Source organism: Calliphora vicina, chromosome 5, assembly GCF_958450345.1.
Source record: "Calliphora vicina chromosome 5, idCalVici1.1, whole genome shotgun sequence".
NCBI classification, from domain to species: domain Eukaryota; kingdom Metazoa; phylum Arthropoda; class Insecta; order Diptera; family Calliphoridae; genus Calliphora; species Calliphora vicina.
The window spans coordinates 56,988,707-57,014,385 of NC_088784.1; the positions used below are offsets into that span (position 1 = coordinate 56,988,707).

The 25,679-nt window shown below is 30.0% G+C and overlaps 1 protein-coding gene across 2 annotated transcripts; it reads left to right on the forward strand.

Moving 5' to 3' along the window:
* The first annotated feature begins 1,899 nt into the window (after positions 1–1,899).
* Tsp42Ei (Tetraspanin 42Ei) lies at positions 1,900–25,033 on the forward strand. Of its 2 annotated transcripts, XM_065512256.1 has the most exons (6): positions 1,900–1,996; positions 2,298–2,408; positions 22,554–22,736; positions 24,352–24,516; positions 24,589–24,786; positions 24,881–25,033. In XM_065512256.1, the coding sequence occupies exons 2-6, from the start codon at positions 2,349–2,351 to the stop codon at positions 24,959–24,961; spliced, it is 687 nt and encodes a 228-aa protein (XP_065368328.1). In that variant the 5' UTR covers positions 1,900–1,996; positions 2,298–2,348; the 3' UTR covers positions 24,962–25,033. The 2 variants fall into 2 exon arrangements, with proteins under 2 accessions (XP_065368328.1, XP_065368330.1); XM_065512258.1 differs by lacking the exon at positions 1,900–1,996 and having other exon boundaries at positions 2,279–2,408.
* The last annotated feature ends 646 nt before the right edge of the window (positions 25,034–25,679 follow it).

The following is a 25,679-nucleotide window of genomic DNA, read 5'->3' on the forward strand; positions in this document are numbered from 1 at the left end:
CTGATCAATGTAAAATCAAAATAGAAAAAAATCGTGCTCAAATTAATTTTGAAAAGAATTCCATAAATATCTTTTCTTTTCCAAGTTCAATACTAAAACTCAAGTTCAATAGCCGATCCGTTCATTCGCATTGTTCACATAAAATACATAATATTCTTTTGATCCACAAATTGATACTCATTTATCTAGAAACTAAAATTAATTTGTTCCTCTTATTAAAATTCCTGTTTTCGTTTTGATGAATCGAATTAACTGTTGTACAACATTTCGTTATATGTATCTGTGTACAGTGGGGAAACTGACGTGGAGGTGATGTAAACTGCCCACTTCGCCACCCAGCGAAGTCGCGATGGACATTTGCACGATCTTATGTATTCCATATATAACGGCATCATAGGCCTTTCAAACGAATAAATAATTTAGATAATATATCACACACACTTCGTTTTTATACCTTACACCACCACAGTGGTGTTTGTAACATGCAGACATATTGTCCCAACACCCACCTTAAAGTATATATATCAATATGCTCAGGATCACTTTCTGAGTCGATTAAGCGTCTGCCCATCTGTCAGTCCGTCCGTCCATGTAAACCCTGTTATCAAACTACAGATCGTAATTTCAAAGATAATTCGACAAAATTTGGTTCGAGCTTTTCAATTGCCCCAAGGACGAAGCCTATTGAATTTGGTTAGAATTGGTCCCTTATTTCCTAGCCCCCATACGATTACCCTATCTGAAAATAGTTATCCAAACCAAATTCAGTACAAATATGTTTTATATAAACCGAACTCGCCTCACCAAATTTTGTGATGATCGGTCCATAATTATAGGCCCACTTTAACTATCATAAATCTCTTAAAAATGTTGGTATTCCAATAAAATTCAAAACAAAAGTCATATCACTAAATTTTATAACGATCGGTCCATAATTAGTCATAGCTCCCATATAATGCCCACTTCAGAAAATCATTTTAATGAGTATAGATTTCTTAAAAATGTTGGTATTCAAATTAAATTCAACACAAATAGGTTTCATATATACAGAAGTCATGCCACCCAATTATATGGCGTATCATAAGTTCGGGCTTGACCGACTATACGTTCTTACTTGTTTTTTTTTTAATAAAAGACCCTTTATAAAGTTAAAACCATAGAAAAATAGACATACATAGATCGGAAACTATCATATTAAAGACCATATTAAAAACCTAAGTGGTGACAATGTAAAAAAGCTATTTGAAAACAATCACAACACTCGTATGTGTGATTTTATTGTTTGAGTTTTTTCTAGATTCCGCTCTATGTGTATTTCTTTATGGTTAAATCAACCACAATGATATTAAATTTCAACTTTACTTAGTGAAATGTATTTAACGTTTTTGTCAGTGTAAAAATCTAATATAGAACGACGTACATATGTAAGCAGATCGCGTAGGTTAATGATTTATCACACAAACAAACATTTGAACTTGCTACAAAAATTTAAAAAAAAAAATATGGTCAAAACATCCAAAACAAAAGCCCACTTATCTTTTACGATAATCGTAAAGTAACAATAACAACAACAAATTAAAATTGTAGTAGGAGGAGGTGAGAGTAGAATACGATCGCAGTCAATCTTATGTTGTTGGCTTTGTTTTTGTAGTGAATCCAACTGAATAGAAAGAACCAAACTGCATGAGAGATGACGATTTAAATACAAACCAAAAAATATACTCAAAGTATCTGTGTAAGTGTGCCGATATTTCAAAGATACGAGATGCTAATGAGCAAAATTATACTAGAAATCTATGGAGTATTTTATGGTACAACAAAAAATAAATAAATTTTAGATAGAATCTTTTTCGAAACAAAACAAAATAAAATCTTAAAATTTTAGTCGATTTTCATTTGTGAAACAGAGCAGTTTAATATTTCAATATTTTAGAAAATATTCAAAACAACAGCAGCCACAACAACAAAACAAAAACCTGATCAATTATTTAAACATGTAATTACGATGTCAATTTTAAAAATTGTCAAATCATTCATAACTAAATAAATACAAATGAGTAGTTTCAGATTTTACAATGACTTATTTTATTTAGAATTGAAAGTGAAAACAACAAGTGATTAATTTCCTATAGAAAAATGTGCAATAAAATTTTTATTTTTAAATAATAAAAGTAATTCTAAATGCATAACAAAATGAGACAGATAAACCATTTTTGAAACAAAAAATTACGTCATTTATTTTTTGTATTTTTAGATTAATTAGTATTAATATGTATGAAATTTCTTTAACATTTTAGTGTGTGTGAAATTATGAAAATTATTCTAAATAAATTGAAGAAATAAACAATATGGGTCTGGGAGCTACTACAATTAAACACATTTTGTTGCTGTTGAATTTTATATTTACGGTAAGTTTGCAAATGAAATTTATAAAAAATATATATTCCCAAATTTATTTATAATAATTTTCACACTCCATATGAAAATATTTATGCAAAATATTCTAGAGTTTCTTTAAATAATTTAGAAAAATAAGTACTGTACTATTTATGACCTAAGCGTCATAATGGAGAGGTGTATGATGTGTTTGTGTCCCAAAATTTAAAATTTTCTTCGTTTTCTATTTTTCTATAAGGTAAAAATTCAACAAAACAATTATATGTCTTAAGGTAAGGTCACACATGGCAAATATTTGCTCAAAAAAGCGCATCCACTTTTTTGTAGCACTCATTTGTTTGACGTGTTTACTCTTACAAGTGTTTTGTAAGATCAAACAGCATCAAATAAAATAAAACTAAATTTTTTGTTTTGAATCATCATAAGTAAAATAAGTTATTGAAATAAATAATAGTATTGTATGTATTTAATTTTAAATGTATTTTATTTAGTGGTTACGTCTTTTTCGTCAAATATTTTCATGTGTGTCCCTACTTTTATACAGTATGCGAATTTTTATTAAAATTGGAAATATTTCTAAATCTCGGATACATTGTTATGCAAATTAAAATATTTTATTTACATTTTGTAAAAAAAATATATTTTTTTTATTTTTGACCGTTTACAGTCATGTCTTATCACTAACTAACTAACTTAATTCTGTGTCATATTTATACCTAATAAGAAACACAATCAGCAATTAATTAATAAAAAACTTAAAAACATAATCAGCAATTAATTAATATTGAATTGCAACATAATTATTTGCAATTATATTTTTTATGTTCAGCGATTTTATTGTAAACATTTTGTTGATTGTCAGCAAATAATTCTAAAGTTCAATGAAACTTATTTAAGCATTTTCATGCTGTTTCCATAACTCCCCCTTTTGTTAGTTGAATCGTCCCGATTGAATCATTTTGGAGAATTTGTTTTAATGTTCTAATAACTTGTTGTCTATCTGGCGGATTATCAGGATTTGGAGTTGTTGGCTTAGTTCCTTGATTATTGGTTGTAGAATTTACTTTGTCTTTTTGTTTCCATATAGTGTAAATAATAATAATGATTACTGTTATTGAAAGTATTATGTTGAAAGAAAACTCAATTCTTCCTTCGGTTGATAATGAGCTTAATTCCTGAACATTGTTCAACTGGACTTCTTTCATCATTTGAAGAGAAAGAATTTCTTCAATATCCGTTTTATTAGATGTTAATTGCAGAATGGGTGGAAGCGGTTTCCAATCATGTAATTCCATTGCAATACCGTTTAAATTAATTGTGGTATTATGGAATTTTATTAAAAAACTTCCTGATAAATTCCATGGTTTGGCGTCAGGGATTCTTACAGAACCATTGTATTGATTCAATAGGATTATTCCAGGTTTTATTTCCTCAATGGTTGGAACTAGGGATGCCAAACGGGATTCGGGATTTTAGAAATGTAAATCCCGGGATCCCGGGATTTTTCGGGATTTCGGGATTTTTCGGGACTTCGGGATTTTAGTTAAACGTCAAAAACATCAAATTCAACAATAAAAACTATTGATTTCATTAATATATTTAAGTACAATTATAACAAATCAAAAACTAATGCATTAAATTAAAATAAATGGTCCATGATTTCCCCTAGCTCCATACAATTGTCCCCCGGAGTACTGTTTGAGCAGGCATAAATATATTGATTATGCGGCAATCCTTATAAAATTTTGCACAAAATAAGTTGTAAGTACTCTGAAATTATACTGTAGAGTACTGCGGAAATCGGACTACATTTGCCCCTAGTCCCCTTCAGAAAATAACTTGAACATAAATTTCGTAAAAGTGTAAATTGTGTAAAAGCCTGTCAATGCAAGGGAGACGTGCTGCTCCCTGATTCAAATGAAAAAATCTGGCTGCGTTTGGATTTGAAGCGAGATTAGTATTATAAATATGCTGAAATATAGCTTTCTAAGTATTTTGGGTGCTTCAAAAATCTTCCTAAAATATCAAAAATCTCATAATATTTCGGGATTTGTTAATTCTCATTTCCAATTCTTATTATAGTTTTTTGTCTTTTTAAAGGTTTAATTACAATATTTTCACAAATTTGTTTATTAATAGTAGGCAAATTTATTATGTAAATAATTGTTGTATTGCTTGAGGCAATTCTAATATCAGAAAATTCTAAAGCTTCATTGATATTGGAGTATGGGAATTGTTCATAGTCTAATTGCTTTTTTATTTCGTCAATTTCTTGCTCGGACAGTATAAAAGTATTTATAACTCCTGCTTTGGCCCATTGTAGAGCATATTGAATGTTCAATATTTCCTCTTTTATTAATTTTAGTCTATAAATCAAATTTTGTTCAAATTCTTTTCTTAAGTCATCTTCAGTCTGTATTTTCTTTAAGATTACGTTTGTTACATTAGTCATCAGGTTTAGTCTTGTGACGGTATCCCTGTTTATTATTCGTTGTCTGTTCGTGTTTTCTAACATGTTATTTATTTTATCAAGTACTATCTTATGATCCTCATTGTCTGGTGTTCCTGCCAACCATTTCCAAGCTGTCCCTAAAATGTCTAGTGAACGTTTCTGTCTTGGTCTCATATTGTTTAGTTGCTGTAGCGTCTGTTCAATCTCATGGTCAAGTATTGGAAGTATGGAGTTGCTTGAATGTATTTTCCTTCGAATTTCCTCTCTTAAATTCGTAATTACTTGTTCATATTTGTCTAAATCTATAGAATGTATTAATTTAAAATTTCCGTCTTGCAATCTTGTTAGTCCAGTGTGTATTGAAATTAATTGAGAACTTGAGTAGTCTAGTATTTGGACCTCAGGTTTGCAGTTGGTGAGTGTGGCCAGCAAAATAAGCAATTTTAACATTTTCTGTAAGATAAAATTAATTTTTTATATTTTCTTTATGAATAATTCTATTTCTACTATAAACCTTGTGAGGACCTAAATTCTTGGAATTTAGACCCACATAAATTAATTTGTACAAAACTTAGGAATAAGCCAAATAAAGAAACTATTATTGTTTTATTGGGCAGATGATGGATGACATCCATCATAGTGGGGCGGATTACATCCGCCAATATTTGGGTTTAATTAACTTTCAGAGATCCGGAGGACGATGGGGTACAGGAGGTCATACGAGCCGTACAGTCAGGGGCAGGTGGTGGGTACAATACTGGCTGCGAAAATAAACAACAGAGTGTCTACAGCAGAATATCAACAGCAGAGGGTGTCAGCAGAGAGGAGTCAACAGAGAGAGAAGTCAAACAGAGAGAAGTCAACAGTGAGGAGTCACAGAGAGGAGTCAAGAGAGGGTAGTCAAGAGAGAGAGAAGATATTCAGCCGTATTAAAGAGGACACAAGACAAAGAAGGAAGTAGCCAAGAAGTAACACACACATAGGATCAAACAATTGAGATGAATTTTGTTACAACCGCTACCGGTTCTAACATTTTTTACTGCATTAGCTACAAAGCTACAATAGCTACAATAGTTGTAGAAAACAATAATATGTATTTAAACTAATGTAACAGGGCAATCGATCTCTCTTTGGTGTTGTACAAGTGAACGGGTAAGACGTGACAAGCCGGTAAGATAAAGAATAAACAAGTTACAGAGCAGTGCTAGGGAGTAATAAAAATAGGATTTGGTAACACCGATCCTTTGTATAGTGAGAACAGGGCGCTGGTTTACAATCAGCAAAACAAGGCGGATTACATCCTACCTTGCCCAACACAGATTTACATCCGTGGAGGGAGGAGATTAGGGCACTGGCTCAGGGCAAGAGTGGTAGATATTTTTCTTGGAAGTAACACTCGGAAAAATCAGGGACGAGTGTAGATTCTAGAATTACATTCTAGAATATTTTGAGAGTAGGAACTAGTGGACAGGAGTGATAGGGCATCGGTACGTGTCACCCGGGAGTTCACGGAGCAACAGCAAATTGTTCTCAATAAAGAAGCATTTGTGGCTCAATAAACTCAAGTGAAAAAAATAAACAAAAGAAAAAGTGTTTTTAAAGTTTTATGTTAAGGACCCTGGACTAGGCTGAGTGCTACCCCAGCTTCAAACCCGGAGTAACCGGAGGTTCCTTACAACCTTAACCTTATTTCCTAAATCTTTTTTTATTTTCTGTTTCTTATAACGTGGAAGTAATTTATCCCTTTGACCTATTAATTTTTCATAAACTTCCTCATTTTCCTCAAATGTTCTGATCTGAGTAGGATTATTTCTTTGTAGCATTCCAGTCTGAGCTTCCAATAATTTATTACGCAGATTTCCATGATTAACTTTATTGTGAAACACTTCAAATGGTTTTTCATTTGTAACAGAATGTATGGTGAGATTATACTGTTGAGCTGCTCTATGAAAAATCTCAACAGTGTCTAAAAGATGATATTCTTCTTTTAAACATCTTGCTATTTCGATCAGGGTGGAGTGTGCTCTTTCCACTTGACCGTTAGTAGTACTATGCCTAGGATCAGCAAAATATAATTGAATTCTTAATCTTTGCATTAAAGATTGGAATATAGGTGTTTTAAAGCCTGGTTCATTGTCTAACGTTATTTTCCTTGCTGCAGGAAAAGTTTGCAATATATCCAATATTTTTTCACCTAAATTTGTTTTGTCTTCTATTTGTTTTATTACGAGAAATTTAGAATAAGCGTCAATACATGTTAGGAATTTCAAATTTTGGGCATAAAAAATGTCAATGTGGAGATACTCTCCCTCCTTTCTAGGAATTGGAGCCTCTCCAATTGGAATCTTAGTTGGTTTCCTATCATATTTCGCTTTATTGCAAATATCACAATGCCTAATAAATTCCTTAAAATTATCAATCATCCTGGGCCAATAATATTGTTTATAAACTTGTTTATGATTTTCCTTATAACTTCTATGTGCTCTAGTGTGAGTTTCCTTAATAATGGCTTTTTGGTCATCAATATTATCAATATCAATTGCAAAGATTCTTGTAAAAACAAACTTGTTGGTAAATATTCCTTTTATTGTTTCCTTAAACTCATATAGATCTTCAGGACAACAATGTATCGCTGTCACTAAATTTGGTCGTAAAAATTCTTTCAATATGTTCTTGAGATTTTCCCTCGTATCAAATTCTATAATGTGTCTAGTTCTATTAAATTGTGTAAGTGATTCGTAATTTGTGAAATTTGCCCTGCTTAAAAGAATTTGTTGTTTAAATTCATTAAGTGGTTTGGAAGTTTCTTTAATAGTGAATTCTTCACTACTTTCGGCAGAATGTTGTGTACTATGTAAAGACTCATCGTCAGAAATGTTATTCAAGACCTGTCTAGAAAGTGCGTCGGCTACAACATTTGTCGCACCCGGCTTATAAACAAATTTCGGGGAATACTCTTCTATAAAAGACATCCACCTTTTAAGTTTTGCATTTGGATTCCTAGTAGATATGGCAAATGTTAATGGTTGATGGTCAGTATGTATTTCCAAATCTGCAACACCATACAAATAATTTCTCAAGGTCTTTAACGACCAAACTATTGCGAATAACTCTTTTTCATTTGTAGCGTAATTTTGTTCAGTAGAAGTCAATGTTTTCGAGATAAAAATTATAGGTTTCATTTATATTTTCCATTATTTATGGAAAATGCTGTTTTCTCAATATCCTCCGGTTTCATTAAAATTTGATGGAAGCCGGATTCGAGATCAATGGTGGAAAGGTATTTTGCTTTTCCCAAATTTGAAAGTATAACATTACAATCTGGTATCGGATATTTATATGATATAGTGTTTTCATTTAATTTTTTATAATCGATTACCATTCGCATTTTATTTGTCCCATCTTCATTAATTCCTTTTTTTGGCACTACCCATATTGGGGAGTTGTAAGGACTTTTACTGGGACGTATAATTCCGTCATTTAATAGTTTTTGTATTTCTTTATTTACGAACGAATTTACTGAGAGGGGATAGGGATATTGCTTACTCCATATAGGAGTTTCAGCAATTGTACGTATCTCAGCTTTAATATCCGTTCTAAATGGTAAAATTGTATTAATTTTTGAATGCAAATTATCTATTTCCTTGCGAATTTCACATTCTAATCTATCAATTGTATTTTTATCATCTAAGTAAGTTTTGTCCTCAAGATCGTTTCCTGAGTCGGTAATTCTATTTATTATGTTTTCCTCAATTTCCTTACTATTATCATTAATAGTCCTACTAGATATTGACGCAGGTTTATTAAAATTTAGAAATTTGTCAGTTTTATTGCCACAAGTAATCGTGCCATTTTCAAAATCAAGCTTAATATTAGCTTTCTTTAAAAAATTATATCCTATTAATAAATCAGATTCTAAGTTGGGAATTTCATAGAATCTTTCCTTTATACCAAAAAGTCTTGCATCGAAGAAATGGTCAATAATAGTGAATCCATTTATAGTTTTAATTCTCTTTTTAAGTACTAATATTTTTCTATTAGTAAGGACATTTGGGCTGCAGTAACAACTGGTTGCCCCACTGTCAATTAAAATTCTGTAAGTTCTTCCATAGTTTGTTGTTTGTATTCTGTAACAGTATTTGAAATTGTCAGTCTGTAAAAATTTTCCTTTAGCGCCCCCAATTCCCTTAGGAGTGGTGCCGTGGTCTGTGTCACTATCCTGATTATTTGTCCACTGTTCATATTGTTATCGTTTGTTGTCATATTACTAAATAAATTTGAGAGATTATCTACTGAGCCTGTTTCGTATTTTCTATCTAGTGCTTCTAATTCCTCGTCAATTGTATCTAGTTCTCTACTACTAGTTAGATATTTTATTTTCTCTTCAGTGAGGGTTTCCAATATATTTTCCCCTATATTAGCCAGTTTATAAAAAATTCTCAGGTTTATAATTTAACTTATTTTCTAGGCTTACAATACTTTGTAGTTTACAATATCTGATGCTGCAATGTTGTCTAGTCGACACAGTTTCGTCGATGTACTACCGTTTTTAAAGCTGTCCCAGATTACAATCGTTCTGGGGTGTTGCTGCCTCGGAGTGGGCAGTTGGTGTTTTATTTTGGATTATTCCTCTTCGTTATAACATCGAGTCTTCCTCGTTCTTTTTATATCAAAATTTATTTTTTGGACGCTTAATTTATTTTGTATAAATATTTTTTTTTTTTAAATCACTTGCTTCCTTTTTAAAAAAAAAAATTTATTGTCACCGATGTTTCTTTCCTCCTCTAAAAGGATATTTTTTTCCACTGTTTTTTTATTTTTTTCTCCTTTAAAAGGATACTTGTTTTTTCATAGTCACTGTTTTTATTATATTTACTTTTCTCCTTTAAAAGGATACTTGTTTTTTATTTGGCGGACGCACTACCGATGTTCTTACTTGTCTTTTTCAGAACTTTACACACGGCATGCGATCCCGGTTGAGCCCCCAATTAAAATATTTTATTTACATTTTGTAAAAAAAATATATTTTTTTTATTTTTGACCGTTTACAGTCATGTCTTATCACTAACTAACTAACTTAATTCTGTGTCATATTTATACCTAATAAGAAACACAATCAGCAATTAATTAATAAAAACTTAAAAACATAATCAGCAATTAATTAATATTGAATTGCAACATAATTATTTGCAATTATATTTTTTATGTTCAGCGATTTTATTGTAAACATTTTGTTGATTGTCAGCAAATAATTCTAAAGTTCAATGAAACTTATTTAAGCATTTTCATGCTGTTTCCATAACTTGCACATAAACTATATGTATCTATAATAGAGTGACAGCCGATTTTTTTTTTTTAGATTTCAAAGAGTGCCGGGTGGAATATTGTGACACTAGGCCTAAATGTTAAGTGCTGAAAATTTGAGCCAAATCGGGCAACGATTTCTGGACGCGCATCGAGGTCAAAGTTCAGATATATGCAAAATTTTACTGTTAATATGGAATAAATAGGTGAAACTCGTTAACTTTCTGCATTGTTTTCTAGAAATGTGTAGATTTATTTATATTAATGAATATTACATTAAAAAAAAATTTTTGGAAATTAGCCCTGTATCTCCTTTGGTTCAAAATGACCCAAAAACTGTTTTATCGCCAAAATTAGAGAAAAATGCAAATTTTTCAGTTTTTGAAAAAATTTTGCTACTAAATAAATACTTTTGCAATTGAATGCAAAAGAATCGAAATATGTACGTAATTATCGTTGTAATGAGATATAAATGACAAAATTTTATTAAAAAATTTCAAAGTTATTACAAATTCGCCAGACCATTAACGTGTTTCAGGCCAATTGAACAAAAAATTTAGGAAAAAAATTAAGATATTTCGAGAAAAATTAAAATAAAAGCTCATTTTTACTTAAAATATATCCATATTTACTTGTATATGAGTTTTTGACTTCGTAGGATATCGTTAACCTATTCGCAGGTAAGGCCAAAAAAAATAATTTTTTTTTATCGGCTGTTTCAAAACTCCATTTTCAAATTTTTAAAAATTTTGTTAAACAAATTTCAGATTTTTTCGATCATCACATTGGGGTTTATTGAGATCAAAATAGGGAATAAAAATATGAAAAAATTATGTCAATACCTCTTACAGTTTTTCCGTACCTGCGATTTAAATTTTACGTTTTTCAAGAAAAACTAATTTTTTGTCCATATTTAGGCGAATGAGTCCAATTTCCATACTGTTATAAATTTTAAGTAAAACCTATTCACAATATTATAGTCCTTGTAATTTTAAATATGTTCTGAAAGTTTTACTAAAATCGGAAAACGATAACCTTTAAATCGTGAAGGTCAAAGGTCAAATTTTTCAATATTTGGAATTTCTAATGAAAAGATAGCGAAATGTTATATATTTTTGGGCCGATTTTAATGCAACTTAAGGAAAATATAACATAAAGTCCAGAATTTAAAATAACAGCACAAAAATGGAAATTAACCCTTAGCAGCACTTGGGGTTCAAATTACCCTCAACTTTTAAAATCACGAAAAACACAACCATTTTGACCCCAAGTCCTCTTAAAGGTTAAAATCCATTTTTGCACTGTTGTTGTAAATGCTAGACACCAATATATATTTTCCTCAAGTTTCATGAAAATCGGCCCAAAAATATATAACATTTCGCTATCTCTCCATGAAAAATTCCAAATATTGAAAAATTTGACCTTTGACCTTCACGATTCAAAGGTTATCGTTTTCCGATTTTAGTAAAACTTTCAGAACATATTTAAAATTACAAGGACTATAATATTATGAATAGGTTTTACTTAAAATTTATAACAGTAAGGAAATTGGACTCATTCGCCTAAATATGGACAAAAAATTAGTTTTTCTTGAAAAACGTAAAATTTCAATCGCAGGTACGGAAAAACTGTAAGAGGTATTGACATAATTTTTTCATATTTTTATTCCCTATTTTGATCTCAATAAACCCCAATGTGATGATCGAAAAAATCTGAAATTTGTTTAACAAAATTTTTAAAAATTTGAAAATGGAGTTTTGAAACAGCCGATAAAAAAAAATTATTTTTTTTGGCCTTACCTGCGAATAGGTTAACGATATCCTACGAAGTCAAAAACTCATATACAAGTAAATATGGACATATTTTAAGTAAAAATGAGCTTTTATTTTAATTTTTCTCGAAATATCTTAATTTTTTTCCTAAATTGTTTGTTCAATTGGCCTGAAACACGTTAATGGTCTGGCGAATTTGTAATAACTTTGAAATTTTTTAATAAAATTTTGTCATTTATATCTCATTACAACGATAATTACGTACATATTTCGATTCTTTTGCATTCAATTGCAAAAGTATTTATTTAGTAGCAAAATTTTTTCAAAAACTGAAAAATTTGCATTTTTCTCTAATTTTGGCGATAAAACAGTTTTTGGGTCATTTTGAACCAAAGGAGATACAGGGCTAATTTCCAAAAATTTTTTTTTAATGTAATATTCATTAATATAAATAAATCTACACATTTCTAGAAAACAATGCAGAAAGTTAACGAGTTTCACCTATTTATTCCATATTAACAGTAAAATTTTGCATATATCTGAACTTTGACCTCGATGCGCGTCCAGAAATCGTTGCCCGATTTGGCTCAAATTTTCAGCACTTAACATTTAGGCCTAGTGTCACAATATTCCACCCGGCACTCTTCAAAATTTTAACAAAAATTTTTTTCCATACAACTGATTGTCACTCTAATCTATATATATAAAAGTGAATGTGTGTCTGTATGTATGTTTATTATTTTTAGTTTGGGATCTATAGACGGCTAAACGGCTGAACCGATTTGCTTGAAATTTTTACAGTATATTTATGTATGTCTGGAAGGAGCTATAGGCTACTTTTTGTTTTGAAATTTTAAGTGGGCGTGGTACCTCCCATACAAAGTTAATTTTTAAAATCAAATATTTAGGAAACTATAATAGCTATAGTCCTCAAATTTTGCATGAGCAATTCCACTGTTTGTTTAAATATTTGCGGCAAAAATGGGAGTAGTAGCCACAGAGGGCGTGGCACCTCCCATATGATGATTATTTAAAAAATCTAATATATGGGATACAATAAGAGATAGAATCCATACATTTTGTACGGATATTCTACCATCAATTTTAATATTTAGGACAAGAATGGGCGGACTGAAATAGTGGGCGTGGCACTTCCCAAACAAACTAAATACTAAAATTCATATCTATCTGTATAATTGTAGTATGTAAAGCGTTAAAATTTTGTATGAACTACTTATTTAGGCCAAAAATGGGCAAAATAGCAATAGTGGGCGTGGCACCCTCCATAGATGTGATGAAAAATTATATATAGGGACAGCTATAGCAGCTATTAATATTTAGTACAGAAATGCGCGGACTACCAAAAATATTAAGTAAATGCTAAAATTTGTATGTATACATTTGAAACCCTTATACATATGGGGGATTTCATGTCAAGTGAACCAACTTTTGAAATCGATGTCTTCCGATCGGGATGAAATTTGCACCAAGGTTAGCTCTATTGGATAGTAACTCAGACACAATTTTTCAACAACATCGGTCGAGAACTCTCTGAGTTATAGGGGGTAAAATTTTGACAATTTGGTCAAACAGGGGTTTTTTCTTATCCATGTAACTTATTACCTATTGTTCTTAGCAAAATGTGTTCCAAATAGTATAGATAGCTATTTCTTCGATCTTTCGAAAAAAAATATTTAAAAAAAAAAATAAAAAATTTTTAATATTTTTTTTCCGAAATCAAAAACTTTTTTGACTTTTTTTTAAAATACGCTATTTTTTTTTATTTTTTTTTTTTTCTTAAAATAAAGTTTAGATATTTTCCTTGAACACCTACTTGGTCGCTTAGTGGGATGCGAGTGGAATATCTATCAAAATAAATATTTTGTAACTCAAAACATAAAATTTTTGACTTTTTTTGCAAAATCAAAAACTTTGTTGACTTTTTTTTTTCAAAATGGACCCTTTTTTAATATTTTTTTTTAGGTCAAACAAAAGCTTAGATATTATCCTTGAAGACCCTTTTGGTCGCTTAGTGGGATGCGAGTGGGATATCTATCAAAATAAATATTTTTTAACTCAAGACTTACAATTTTTGACTTTTTTTTTTGCAAATACGATTTTTTTTTCCAAATGGGCCCTTTTTTAAAATTTTTTTTGTAGTCAAAAGAAAGCTTAGGTCCATTCCTTTAAGATATTTTTAGTCCCTTAGTGGGATGCGAGTAGGATATCTATCAAAATAAATATTTTGTAACGCAAGACATACAATTTTTTAATTTTTTTTTGCAAAATCAAAATTTTTTTCCAATATGGGCCCTTTTTTAATTTTTTTTTTTTGCTCAAAAGAAAGCCTAGGTCCATTCCTTTAAGATATTTTTAGTCCCTTAGTGGGATGCGAGTGGGATATCTATCAAAATAAATATTTTGTAACGCAAGACATACAATTTTTTAATTTTTTTTTGCAAAATCGAAATTTTTTTCCAATATGGGACTTTTTTTTAAAAATTTTTTTTGCTCAAAAGAAAGCTTAGGTCTTTTCCTTTAAGACCTATTTTGTAACTTAGGAAGATGTGAGTAGGATATCTATTAAAATAAAAATGTTGTAACTCAAGACATTCAATTATTGACTTTTTTTTTGCAAATTCGAATTTTTTTTCAAAATGGGCCCTTTTTTAAAAATTTTTTTTAGTCAAAAGAAAGCTTAGGTCCATTCCTTTAAGATATTTTAGGTCCCTTAGTGGGATACGAGTGGGATATCTATCAAAATAAATATTTTGTAACTCAAGATATACAATTTTTGATTTTTTGGCAAAATCAAAAACTTTTTTGACTTTTTTTTAAAATGGGCCCTTTTTGTAATTTTTTTTTTTTGCTATAAAGAAAGCTTAGGCCTATTCCTTTAAGATGGTTTTGATCGCTTAGTGGGATGCGAGTGGGATATATATCAAAATAAATGTTTTGTAACTCAAGACATACAATTTTTGTGTTAAAACATTTATTTTGATAGATATCCCACTCGCATCCCACTAAGGGACTAAAAATATCTTAAAGGAATGGACCTAGGCTTTCTTTTGAGCAAAAAAAAAAATTAAAAAAGGGCCCATATTGGAAAAAAATTTTGATTTTGCAAAAAAAAATTAAAAAATTTTATGTCTTGCGTTACAAAATATTTATTTTGATAGATATCCTACTCGCATCCCACTAAGGGACTAAAAATATCTTAAAGGAATGGACCTAAGCTTTCTTTTGACTACAAAAAAAATTTAAAAAAAGGGCCCATTTGGAAAAAAAATCGTATTTGCAAAAAAAAAGTCAAAAATTGTAAGTCTTGAGTTAAAAAATATTTATTTTGATAGATATCCCACTCGCATCCCACTAAGCGACCAAAAGGGTCTTCAAGGATAATATCTAAGCTTTTGTTTGACCTAAAAAAAAAGATTAAAAAAGGGTCCATTTTGAAAAAAAAAGTCAACAAAGTTTTTGATTTTGCAAAAAAAGTCAAAAATTTTATGTTTTGAGTTACAAAATATTTATTTTGATAGATATCCCACTCGCATCCCACTAAGCGACCAAGTAGGTGTTCAAGGAAAATATCTAAACTTTATTTTAAGAAAAAAAAAAAAATAAAAAAAATAGCGTATTTTAAAAAAAAGTCAAAAAAGTTTTTGATTTCGGAAAAAAAATATTAAAAATTTTTTATTTTTTTTTTTAAATATTTTTTTTCGAAAGATCGAAGAAATAGCTATCTATACTATTTGGAACACATTTTGCTAAGAACAATAGGTAATAAGTTACATGGATAAGAAAAAACCCCTGTTTGACCAAATTGTCAAAATTTTACCCCCTATAACTCAGAGAGTTCTCGACCGATGTTGTTGAAAAATTGTGTCTGAGTTACTATCCAATAGAGCTAACCTTGGTGCAAATTTCATCCCGATTGGAAGACATCGATTTCAAAAGTTGGTTCACTTGACATGAAATCCCCCATATATATATGACTTTTATATACAGTGGGGAGCTCAAATGAGTACATGTTTCTATTTTGTGCACTTCTTATGGAATAAAAATAAAACTAATAAAGCAAATCCAAAATTTTTTTCTGTCATTTATTTTATGTCTAATATGTAACAAAATGAATTACAATTCAAAACAAAAAATATCCAGTTCTAAATAAAAAAACAGACAAAACTAAAATAACTCGCATGTACTCAATTTTGCACCTCACAATAACTTTAGGGAAGAATTGCATTTTTTAAAAAAAATTTCAAAATCCTTTATTACGTAAATAAAATTTTACACGCATTGGCATATTTTCTATTAATTTTTCATTAACTTTTTTTGGAATACTCTCTCTCTCGTGCTCAATCCGCTGTTAAAGCTCGTACAAATTGGTAGGAGTTAATCGGTATTGTTTCAACCGCCAATTCACGATTCACTAAAAATTCTCAATAGGATTAAACTCAAGATATAGAGCTGATAACTCTATTAATAAGAAATTTTTCTAGGAACACCATTCTATACGATTTTTGACGTGTGTATTGGGTCACCATCCTATTGAAAAATTACTTCTTCTTCAGGATAAACGTTATAATTTACAAAATCAAAAGATGAATGTGAAAAATACAAAGAGGATTACGTATTGAGGTCGGTATATCGAACTGGACAATATTTCGGTAGAAATTTTGCTCACTAAACCATTTTTCAAAGTTTTTGATGAGTGCTTTAATTCGCCGTATTGCTGTAAAATAACTTCTTCGACATGATTGGCGCTCTTATCTACAAAATCGGAATGGCAAGTCTATAAATTCGGTATGATTAGTCTTCAATATACGCAGATAGTCTTCTTAACTCATTATTTCGCCGATTTTTTCAAAATTGGTGACACAGTAAGGAAACAGTAAAACACGGTAATGATATGGGGTTGCTTTATATGGTGCCACCTTGGACCAATGCAAAGAATCAATGAAATAATGGGAAAAGAAAACCATCTGCGTATTTTGCAGACTCACCATACCGATTTTGTAGTCTCATCATCACGTTTTTGTATATAAAATTGGAAATCCTGCAGAACAAGTAATTTTTCAATAGGATGGTGACCCAATGCACACGTCAAAAATCGTAAAGAATGGTGTTCCAAGAAAAATTTCTTATTAATAGAGTTATCAGCTCAATATCTTGAGTTTAATCCTATTGAGAATTTTTAGTGAATCGTGAATTGGCGGTTGAAACAATACCGATTAACTCCTACCAAATTTGTACGAGCTTTAACAGCGGATTGAGCACGAGAGAGAGAGTATTCCAAAAAAAGTTAATGAAAAATGTATAGAAAATATGCCAATGCGTGTTAAATTTTATTTACGTAATAAAGGATTTTTAAATTTTTTTTAAAAAATGCAATTCTACCCTAAAGTTATTGTGAGGTGCAAATTGAGTACATGCGAGTTATTTTAGTTTTGTCTATTTTTTATTTAGAACTGGATGTTTTTTGTTTTGAATTGTAATTCATTTTGTTACATATTAGATATATGTAACTTACAGAAAAAAATTTTGGATTTGCTTCATTAGTTTTATTTTTATTCCATAAGAAGTGCACAAAATAGAAACATGTACTCATTTGAGCTCCCCACTGTATATATAAAAGTCAATGTGTGTTTGTTTGTTTGTATGATTGTTTGCGTATTTGTAATGGCACTCGACTTACAGTAAGGCAATTAATGAACAATCTAATCGGAGCGACCTTTATAACTGGGAATTATAACTTCGGAAATGCCATTTGATTTTATTCGATTACAGTTTCCTATTTGCTTAGTATTTGCAATGACAATTGATAAAGCCCAACGTCAGTGTTTGCAAGTTTGCGGACTAAATCTAGAAAATCCATGTTTTTCACATGAACAGAAACTAATTTTAGATAGACTAAATATATTGTAAATCTTTACGGTACGGGTAGCGAAGCACACCGGGTTTTAGCTAGTATTAAATAAAGGTCATTTTAAATTTGCATAATACGACATAAAAGTTTGGAACGAGAATTCGCCAGTTTCTGGAAAAAAAATTTTTACCAGACCTTTTTATGAATATATCAAAATTCCGAAGATTTTATTTATTTTAGGTTACCCTAAATAAACCAACTGAAGCACAAGACCAGTTGACGTAGTCTGCGGGGAATTTTAATCACATTGCTGCTAGATTCTTCGTCAGCACTGTGTCTTTTTGTGGACTTCTAGCGTATACATGGGTTTCAATTCAACGTGGCTCAGGATCGTTTTTCATTGGCCAAAACTCTGTAACTGTTGAACCAATGGAGATATTTTAGATCTTTTTTGATGGACAGATGTTTTCTTTTCTCCAGTTTTAATTTCATTAAGTTGAGAGAAATTTAAAGTTAAAGTTGAACTTTTAACTATTTATAGCATTTATCATGAAAATGCGGATTTTTTTAGGTTTTTTGCACCATTTTTACTTATAAAAATGTTATAAGCTGATAAAAACAAGTAAGAAAGTATGTTCGGTCGGTCAAGCTCGACCATAAAATACCCTACACTATAATTTATTTTCGTGAATGATTTTCGGAAGCGGCCATATATAGGAGCTATGAATTATTATGGACCGATCGCCATGAAATTAGGCTGTGTGATGTATGTCCATTAGGGTGTCCCTTATTTTTCGATATCGTTTTTTTACGCATACCCGCTGAAAACTTTCGTATTGACCTAAAATACCACCAAAAAATTTGTTAGCTTGTTCTAAGAAGGGCATCCCGTGCCGAATTAGCGATTTAGTTTTGAGGTGCATTTACAAGGGGAAAAAATGCATTTTTTTCAGTTTTTGTAAAAATTTTGCCATAAAAGTAGTAGTTCTAATAAAATATAAAAGACAAAAATTGGTTAAAAAATGTTAAAGTTATTAAAAAATCCCAGGCCATTAACGTGACTCAGGCCACTAGAACAAGAAATGTAGCAACAAAATTACATATTTTGAGAAATATTAAAATAAAAGCTAATTTTTTCTTATAATATATCCATATTTACTTGTATATGAGTTTTTGTCTTCGTAGGATACCGTTAACCTATTCGCAGGTATAACCAGAAAAAAATTATTTTTTTAACGGCAGTTTCAAAACTCCAATTTCCAATAAGCGTACCTTATATAGGAGCTATGACTAATTTCACTAGTTTACAAGGTTTTTGCTCATGAATTGTAACATATGGGGATTTGTTTATTTAGGTCTTCTTACTTCGGAAAAAATATTTAAAAAAATCCTGGACGTCAAACTTTTTAGATATTTATTAAAAACGAAATATTTAAAAATGTACATTAAATTAGGACAAACAAATTAAAAGTGAAGTGTTTTAGTCCACTTTTTATAATTATTTTCATTTGTCTCCCTCACGAAACTTCAACAGTAGTCTCCTAGCATATTCTGATCCCAAAAACCTCGATAATTCCTCTCCAAAAACTTCAAATCTAGATGGAAACGCTCTCCATGTTCGTCACTCATGTGTCCGAGGTTTTTAGGGAAAAATCCACATACGAATGTAAAAAGTGAATTTTGAGGGACATATTTACACCCATCAGTACAAAATTGTGTAATAAAAATTCTTGAACAACAAGTTTAAAAGAATTCCATACAGCTTTTTCAACATCGGTTAATAGACACTCAAATTTGGTATCACCCAAAATTTTTCTTATTTGAGGACCCACAAATAACCCTTCTTTTAATTTAGCCTAAGGGCACTGCTACACGTTCAATATATATTGTGATATTTGGATCGCGATCCATTGTAATGGATCACGCAAAATTACGTTATTCTGCGATTTGGATCGCGATCCATAAATACTGCATGCTACACGTTCAATAAATATCGCGATACTGGATCACGGTCAATATATATTGAACGTGTAGCAGTGCCCTAAGAAAGACTCGGGAACACGCTGCATGAATATTGAAATGCTGGTTTTGTCTTATCTAAAGCTTTTACGAATTTTTTTAATGTAAATAAGCATTTTGCAGTGTTTGTGTTATAGGATTTGACTGAATAATTTTTCCGCATATAGAACAAAAATGGTCTGGGTTTATTTTACACTTTCTATAAGACATATCAAAATAGTTTCTACTTTAGAGTTTTGTAATTAATAGCGATTTATTACCGTTCATCTACAGGAAAGATGTACTTTTATTTTTTTCCCGTTAATTTTTGTTGGAATTTGTCAAAAAAATACAACTCCTAAAGTATCTAGTAGCTTTGCCAGAGTGTTGAGTACCCAAAACCGATGTAAATAATTAATTACCACAATTCGGTACACTACAGTATGCATTAGTAGTACTCAGGGCAGGTGAAAAATAAAAACCCATATAAATATCTCAAAATTTTGACGTATAGGTGGGAAACAAAAAATGGTCAATTAACTAGCGTCTCTTCTCAAAAATATAAATTTCATTTCATGAGCAAACAAAAATGTTTGATTTTTAAACTAGTGTTATTGACCGATCATCATAAAATTAGGTGACATGAATTAAAAATTAACCATTTACGACCGATAAAGTCCACTATCGGAAGGAAATTTGTATGGGGGCTAGGTGAAATAATTTACCGATTTCTGCATGTTTCAATAGGCTTCGTCCTTGGGTCGAAAATATTATATGTACCAAATTTGATCGAAATATCTTCAAAATTGTAACCTGTACTTTGTCGGTTAAATTTATTTTTGTATGAAAACTGTCAGTATAACTATTAGTTAAAACATAACCAGACTTCGTGTTACTGGGGGTTATTAAAAAAAATATAGTTTTTCTTCAATTGTTAGTAAATTTTTGTAATAAAAATTTGAATTCAATTATTTTTTTGGCATTTCCTTTTTATATTTTTTAATTTTCTTTTGTTTGACGTTATAGGGAATTTATAATTGAGAACATACTTTCTAATAATTGTACCTTGCTAATTCTACAATGGTTCAAGCTATTTGCCTATTTTTCAAAAATATTTATAACTTTTGACAATTAAAAATTCATGGAATACTTTAATGAAAAATAAGAGAAAAAATGTTTTTTATTGAATTTTTGCATAGATGCAAATTTTTCGAATTGAAATAAAATTGTTATTTATGAATAGTTTTTAATGAAATTTCACAGTTATGTAAAATTTTCTATTTAAAATGGAAAAATAAAAACGAATTTTGAAATTTATTATCTGCAATTAAATTGTTTATTATCCCGCAATTCCCAAAAAATTGAAAAATCTCAAAAACGGAAATTTTTAGTTTTTTGGCTATAATAAACATAGCAGGGTCGGAGTTATCGGAACCCTTTACAAAATAATGAAAAGCATATTTGGCCATCTAAAAACGGTTACTATATTTTGATATCGAATATGAGATTTGAGAATTTTTGCCCTAAATTTTAATTTTACACAAAAAATAGGTGTTTTTTGAATGGACCTGGTCCTTTTTTCCCAAAAAAATTAGCGAAAAATCGGCGTTTTAAAATTTTTTAAATTAAAATACATATAACTTTGAACTTAGTCATTATTTTTAAACACTTCTTTTTCTTCGGAAAATATTTGGATACGCTGTTATCAAAAAACTGGAGTAGGTTGGGTAAAACTGTTGAAAATTTAATTTTCAAATGCGAATATCTCCTGAGCTATAAGAGATAATTGATAGCTACGCTATGTCTTTTGTAGCGCTCGATGTGTATTTTTTTTGAAATCGAAACACAAACGAAGATATAGGATCGTTTTCAAAATGTAACATACCCGAGGTGTCCTACTTTGAGGACCCTTGGTCTCGCCCCTGGTGGGCCCATGAGGTCCACGTCCAGAACTTAAACTCGACAACACTTCTTATTTGCGCATGTGAAATTTCATTCAAACCAATCTAACCATTTAGAATTTACAGATTTATTTCCTGTAATGTCGCTTACGATAATTTGGCGCTAAGTGCTCGATATGTTCCACAGCAATGTTAATAACACCCACAGATATTTTAAAGTTTGAGAGGAACTGCTGTTTGAGAGGCAACTTTAAACTAGCCATTATAACAGATATATTTAAATTCAAGTACAATTTCGTAACAATATGCAAAATTTTATTAGTAGTGCCGCATAATCAAAATATTTATGACTGCTCAAAAAGTATCCCGGGGGGACATTTGTATGGTGACTAGATGAAATCATTGACCGATTTTGTCCATTTTCAATACGAAACAAACCTTATCAACAGAGAGTATGGGGACCCAGAATATATATCCTAATGTGAGTCGGAGACAAATATTTTGATGCGTTACAAACGGAATGACAAAATCAATTTGTTGATGGTTTATTTATGCCAGAAAAGAAAACACCATAAATGAAATCACAAACATAATAGATATCATCGTTATTTCTATTCTGTATTATTTTAACTTTCCGTTGTAAGTACCTACTATTAGAATATCGATTAGATTTAAAGTTGCTAGACTACAAAATATAACTTATGAAAGATCTGGATACCACAAACCTGTACATTAATTTGGATCTACAACGGTTAAATTTCGGGAAAACTATTTTTAACGCGAATCTTTTTTCCAAATTTTTTTTTAACGAATATAACATTCTAACCAGTTTTGTAATATTTTTGTTTCTGATTTATTAGGTATTGGGTTTGATATTGATTGGATTCGGTATATTCATTTTAATAAGCGGCGCAGAGAATAAAATCGATCATGGAGAAAATGTGGCTGGTGGTGTCATTATTACACTTGGTGCCGTCATATTAATTATTACAATATTCGGATGTTTGGCAGCCATACACGAATCGAAAAGGAAATTAATAATTGTGAGTATAAGAACTGTATATAAATAGTATAAAAACTTTATTTAGTAATAAAAAACTGTTACGAATTATTAAAAATGTTTAAAGTTTGTAGAGTATTTTTCACGAACATTTTTTAATAATTACACTGTCCAATAGCATTTTTGGAACAGAATAGTGACCCATAAATTCTGAAAGGACATGTTGAGTAGATCATTTTTGTAGAATAAACTTATAGTCCAGCTGGTCTGAATTTTGTTTATAGTGGGTCGAAGTTATCATTTCTTGGTCGAAAGGAGCATTATACTAACTGAAAAAACTGTTGTAAGTTAATGTCTAAAGGTAGGCAAATATTTGATGAAAAAGACGTAACCGCTAAATAAAATATATTTTAATTCTTTTATTTATTGTCAAAGGCTCCTTTTAGTTAAAACAATTCAAAACAAATATTTTGTTTTACTTTATTTGATGCTGTTTGATCTTACAAAACAATTGTAAGAGTAAACACGTCAAACAAATTTGTGCAAAAAAAATTGGTTACGCTTTTTTGAGTAAATATTTGCCACGTGTGGCCGTACCTTAAGAGAATTCTTATTGTCAGAGTTATATTGTGGAATTTTATGCGGGTCGTTTTCGTGGAAGATCTTAACCCTCTAGCTCCTTTTACCCTTTTTCCAGAAAATCAAAACAAGTTCTTTCAAAAAGGACATTTATGGATTAAAATATCTACGAATTTTTGCCGGAAAATTTTAGTGGGGGTCACCAAAGTTACCAAAGGTAAAATATACGGCCATTTTTACATGTTCCAAATTTGGATACGTGTAACTTTTTATATGGACGAGATTACTATTAGTAAGTTACATTTATAGTATTCGAAATTTTATAGCAAATACAAATGACATTTAAAAAAAAAAATTTCGAACCACCGTAGGCCCGGCATATCTAAAAACCAAAAAAGAGATCGAGCAAAATTAAGGAAAAAAAATAAATCAACCTAAATAACTATTAACCTAAAAGTGATAACCTACATATTTATGTATGTTTTTTGTATACCTTTTAAATATCAGATCATTCGGATCATAAACAGATTTTTGGCTATTTTTTTTAAAAATGTGAGACCAAAGGTGGCGTGTAATTTCGCTTATTATGCGTAAATAGCTTTATTTACAACTTTGGTATCTTTTCGTAGAATATTTTAATCTTTAAATGTTAAATGTCCTTTTTGAAAGGACTTTTTTTTAATTTTCTCGAAAAAGGGTCAAATTGACCCCTAAAGAGAGGTGATAGACTGTTAAAATCGTCCACAAAAATAATCCCCATCAAATTCCACAATATAACTCTGACAATAAGACATTAACTTACAACATTTGTTTCATTTAGTATACTGCTCCCTTCGATCAAAAAATTAAAACTATAACCCACTGTAAAAAAAAATTCATACCAGCCGGACTATAAGTTTATTCTACAAAAATGATCTACTCAACATGCCTTTTCAGAATTATAGGGTCGCTATCTGTTCCAATCAAAAAGTCTCAATTTGTTTGACAGTGTTATTATTCGTAATGGTTGTTAGTTACTGAACCCAGCTAGTATTTGTATTAATTTAAATTAATTGTATTTATGTAAAATATCATTACAGTATGTTTTAGTGTTGACAGTATTAATATTGATACAATTATTATTGACGAGCATGGCATCTCATGGTACTCAAGACGGTTTATCCGGCAGTGTTAAGCAGGGCTTTGACGAGCTGTGGTTGTTGGAAAACAAAGAACCGGGTGCATTGGCCTATTATGAAGATTGGGTGAGCAATGATATACATATTAACTTTACATTTTAACTTATCTTTAATAAAACCCGAAAAATCGTTTAATAGTTACAATGTTGTGGTGTCAATAGTACGGAAGATTATCGGCAGATTAAACATGAAATACCGAAAACATGTTGCAAGGAACACAATTGCGCCATTACAGAAAATCTCTATAAAGAAGGTTGTCAATTGAAATTTGAGGAATATTTGTCCGACAAAATGTTGACATTTAGTATTGTCAATAGTTTGCTGATAGTTGGAGAAGTAAGTGATGCAATTTATTTTTACAAGTTAATTTCAAAATTCATACTTACATATGTATGTATGTGTATGTTTTAATTTCATTCAATTCTTATAGATTATTGCAGCCATATTTGGTTGGCTTTTATATAGCAGCCTAAAAAATGAAAGTCGACGTTCTAATCTTCGTTGGATGTAGTAAATATACATAGTTTAAGATAAATGTTTTTAATATACGATTAAATTGTTATTTTGAATAAAATATAAATAAAACCAATAAAAGTTTTTATGTTTGAATATGTTCATGCTTCCGATTCAAAATCCTAAGTCAGTTGTCAGAAAAAACCATACATCAATAATTTCGATTGTTAGGCAATATATGACCTTTTTTTCATTGATATTTTTGAAGAAAAAAATTAGTTAATCCTTTTTTTAATAAAGCCATCGATATTAATATAAAAAAGGCCTAACTAATTTTTTTTTCAAAAATATCAATGAAAAGAGATTATATTAAATAACTTATCAAAATAAAAAAATTAATTTTAAATGAGAAATAAAATGTGATGTCTCTTCTTATTAAAAATTGCATTAAAACTTTTTTTGTGTCTAAAATTTTATGGATTTTTTTAAGTTTTTTCCTTCTCCTGTAAAGTAACAAAAAATAGAGTTGTGCCTTTTTTATATTAAGCCATCGATATAATTTATAGTTCTTTTAAATAATTAAGAAGTTCGTTTAAATAATTTTGACTACATTATTTAAATTTGAAATTAAGGAAATACTAATTGATATTGAGAAGTAACAAATTTAAATTCTGAAAAGTAATTTTATATTGAGAACAAATTGAAGATGGGAAATCCAATTAATATAGAGAAATTGTAATTTAGAGAAGCATATTAATATTGAGAAACAAATGGAA